This window comes from Bidens hawaiensis, unplaced genomic scaffold, assembly GCF_021521415.1.
Source record: "Bidens hawaiensis isolate Kalapana, Puna unplaced genomic scaffold, B.hawaiensis_p1.1 tig00030250_1, whole genome shotgun sequence".
NCBI lineage: Eukaryota > Viridiplantae > Streptophyta > Magnoliopsida > Asterales > Asteraceae > Bidens > Bidens hawaiensis.
The window spans coordinates 180,447-183,466 of NW_027495041.1; the positions used below are offsets into that span (position 1 = coordinate 180,447).

Sequence of the window (3,020 nt, forward strand, 5' to 3'; positions counted from 1 at the left end):
CTACTGTTAAAGCCCGGAGATGTTGAAAGTTTAACTACGTTAATTATGTCGACTTTTGTTTATATTTGAATCAGGGTATTCATTCAGGAAGAATAGGTTGTTCTGGCTCAATATCGTCAAGGATTCCTAACTACCGCATGGGAAGAGGGGTTTATTGTGCCCGTTCTTTTCCATGTCGATCTTTGTATAGTACTACAACTAGCCCACATCCTCTTACGAAGTCGAAGATTCTTAATATCACTACTTCAGCCCAAAGAAACACTCTTGGGCTTTGATATTATAGATAGAAATCATTCCCATCATTGTACAAACCCTTGGCCCACAATAAGATTAATTTTAACTAGTTAGTCCAAATTTAGTTGAGATTTAACTAACTGAGCTGAAAAATGAAAGTGACTTGCTACATGTTCTAATTAGGGGTGTTCAAGATCAAATTATCCGGTTTTCAAATATCCGAAAAGTTCGGATAGTGGATATTAATATCCAAATCCGTATCCGAAATTTCGGATATCCGAAATTTCGGATACGGATTCGGTTATTGAAATGGATGATCCAAAAAAAATTGTTTATGCATATAATAAAAACTAAACCTATGTTCAAATTTCCAAGTTTCCAACATTGAGATGAAAAAAATTCAAGAAATTCATGGATAAATTCAAACTTAAACAATTTAAACAGCCAAAAACTTCCAAACAAATTCTAAGATAAATTCCAAAACTAATAAGCCAAAATCATAATTTTCATTAACTGTTAAACAAAAAAGTTACATGGATAATTCGAAAGCAAAGTGATATAGCAAAGGTAGCGACGGAGAGCAGCGGGGAAGGTGTTTCGGCAGGTGATGGGAGGCTGCGACGTGGAAAATGGAGAATTTATAACGGATGGAAAACCCTAAACTTAAGTTATAACTTATAATATATATTAATTATTTTTAACTATTTTTTAGTTTTCGGGTATCGGATAATCCGATTATCCGATTCTTTTAGAAATCGACATCCGAATCCGAATCCAAAAATTCGGATTATCCGGTTTTCGGGTATCCGAAAATTCGGATATCCGAAATTTCGGATAATTCGGTTTCGGATTTTCGGATATTTCGGGTTCGGTTTCGGATCCGGATTTTCTAATGCACAAGGAACTAGTGGGATGCGGCTTTAAGGAACACGCTGGAGTTTTTGCAACGAGTCATTTTAGTGTTGTCCGACATTAGACATAGAACTTCGACCAGATTATAATAATAATAATAATAATAATAATAATAATAATAATAATTATTATTATTATTATTATTATTATTATTATTATTATTATTATTGGGGGGTGGGGGTGTTGGTTCTCTCTGCTTCAAGAAACAAAACAATGTTTTATAGCATTTGCCATTTGAACAAATTAGGTTGAGACTTTAGGAGGTTGAGCGGTTTTACATTTTAATGAGTTTTTGAGAGATGGATAAGTGGTGTAATCACACCTAAACATCTTATACTATGTTAGACTGTTAAAATGATCAATAACTGGTTTCTAACTGCTAAAAATGAATATATTGCCGTTAGAAAACGATCAAAGTGTTTAAAACCAAATGTTAACATTAGTAACCAATTAACAGTTTATCAATCTATTAAAAACAACCAGTTTAGGTTAACCGATTAGTAATTGGTTGAAGTTTAAACAATTATTATTGATTACTAAACATCGGTTACAATTGGTTGGTAATCAGTTTCTCCGAAATGACAAATTTCTATTTCAGGTTGCAGTTTTGGTTTCGATTTGATTATAACACAAATACACAAATACTCTAATAACAAAGACATATTTTTCTTACAAAGTAATGCAGACGAAGAAAAATGGTGTATTCAATGGTAATGAATATAATTTGGATTAAGAGAATAAAACATGCGCAAATAATAAAAACAAGTACTTTGATTAAATTATTACTGAAAAAAACACACTTGGGCTTACAAACGACTTAGCTTTTCAAGCTCAATTATTTATTATTACACCTGATAGTTCAAGTTTATTCATACGTACGTTGCAGGACTTATTAACCGACCAACAAGTAGTTCCCTAGTAAGGAGACTGGCCAACATAGTTACCAGGAGGATTATAGCTACAAATTATGAACCACCCACCATTATTGGCACATTGCACCCTAGCGCACCCAAGTTGATTCGAATTACGCCACACCACTTGAGTATAATGCCCACAAACCTTTCCACTGGCACACGTATTGGAATTGTGATTATAATCTGCTTTTTCATTTACCCATAAGTTCACAGCTGCAGTACCCGAGAACGCACCACCACCCTTGGCAAGGTTCTCACCATATGGTCCACCAGAATGGATGAGATTGCAGTCTCGTGCCCTCTGGTTAGCATAGTTTTGAGCATAGGCAGCCAAGGTCGGGCTCCATACCATGTTTCCAACACCCACTTGAGCTCGTGCCGCATTATGAGCATTCAGGTAATCTCCTTGGCTGTTTTGTGCGTGGGTGCTTTGAAACATGGCCAAACTCAAGAAACACATAACTGCAAATTGAAGTTTGAAAGACCCCATAATTACCCTAGCTTCTTTGTTAAACTATTGGTGTTTGAGGATGGAAATGCATGAACCCGAAGTGCCTATTTATAGGATTTTATCGCTAGTGGAATGACTTGACAAAGGTTAATAAGTTAAGCATACCATTGTAAGCAAACTTCTAGATAGGCATAATTATGAGAAATTTTTTATTTTTTTAAATAGAGCAAGCTTGGAAGAAACCCAAACTAAAACTACATGAAAGCACTTAACATAAGAATTAATATTGCAAAACTTTAATCTATACCAATATATGTGTGTGTGTGGGTGACACACTGTTTTCTATTATTTTTATTTATTGTTTTCTTATTATAATTAGGGTCATGTCTTAAGAATAAAAAAAATTCTTGGGCCTGGGATATAGAAAAAAAAGCCCCTAAAATACAAGCTCAAAAACTATTATATAAATAAGATAAATGTAATAACAATTATAATTAGCAAAAATTAAC

General features: G+C 33.9%; 1 protein-coding gene across 1 annotated transcript; it reads right to left on the reverse strand.

The window, feature by feature from the left end:
- Positions 1-1,899: 1,899 nt before the first annotated feature.
- LOC143580137 (pathogenesis-related leaf protein 4-like) lies at positions 1,900-2,569 on the reverse strand. The gene has a single exon (XM_077063247.1). The coding sequence runs from the start codon at positions 2,548-2,550 to the stop codon at positions 2,062-2,064; it is 489 nt and encodes a 162-aa protein (XP_076919362.1). The 5' UTR covers positions 2,551-2,569; the 3' UTR covers positions 1,900-2,061.
- Between the last annotated feature and the right edge of the window lie 451 nt (positions 2,570-3,020).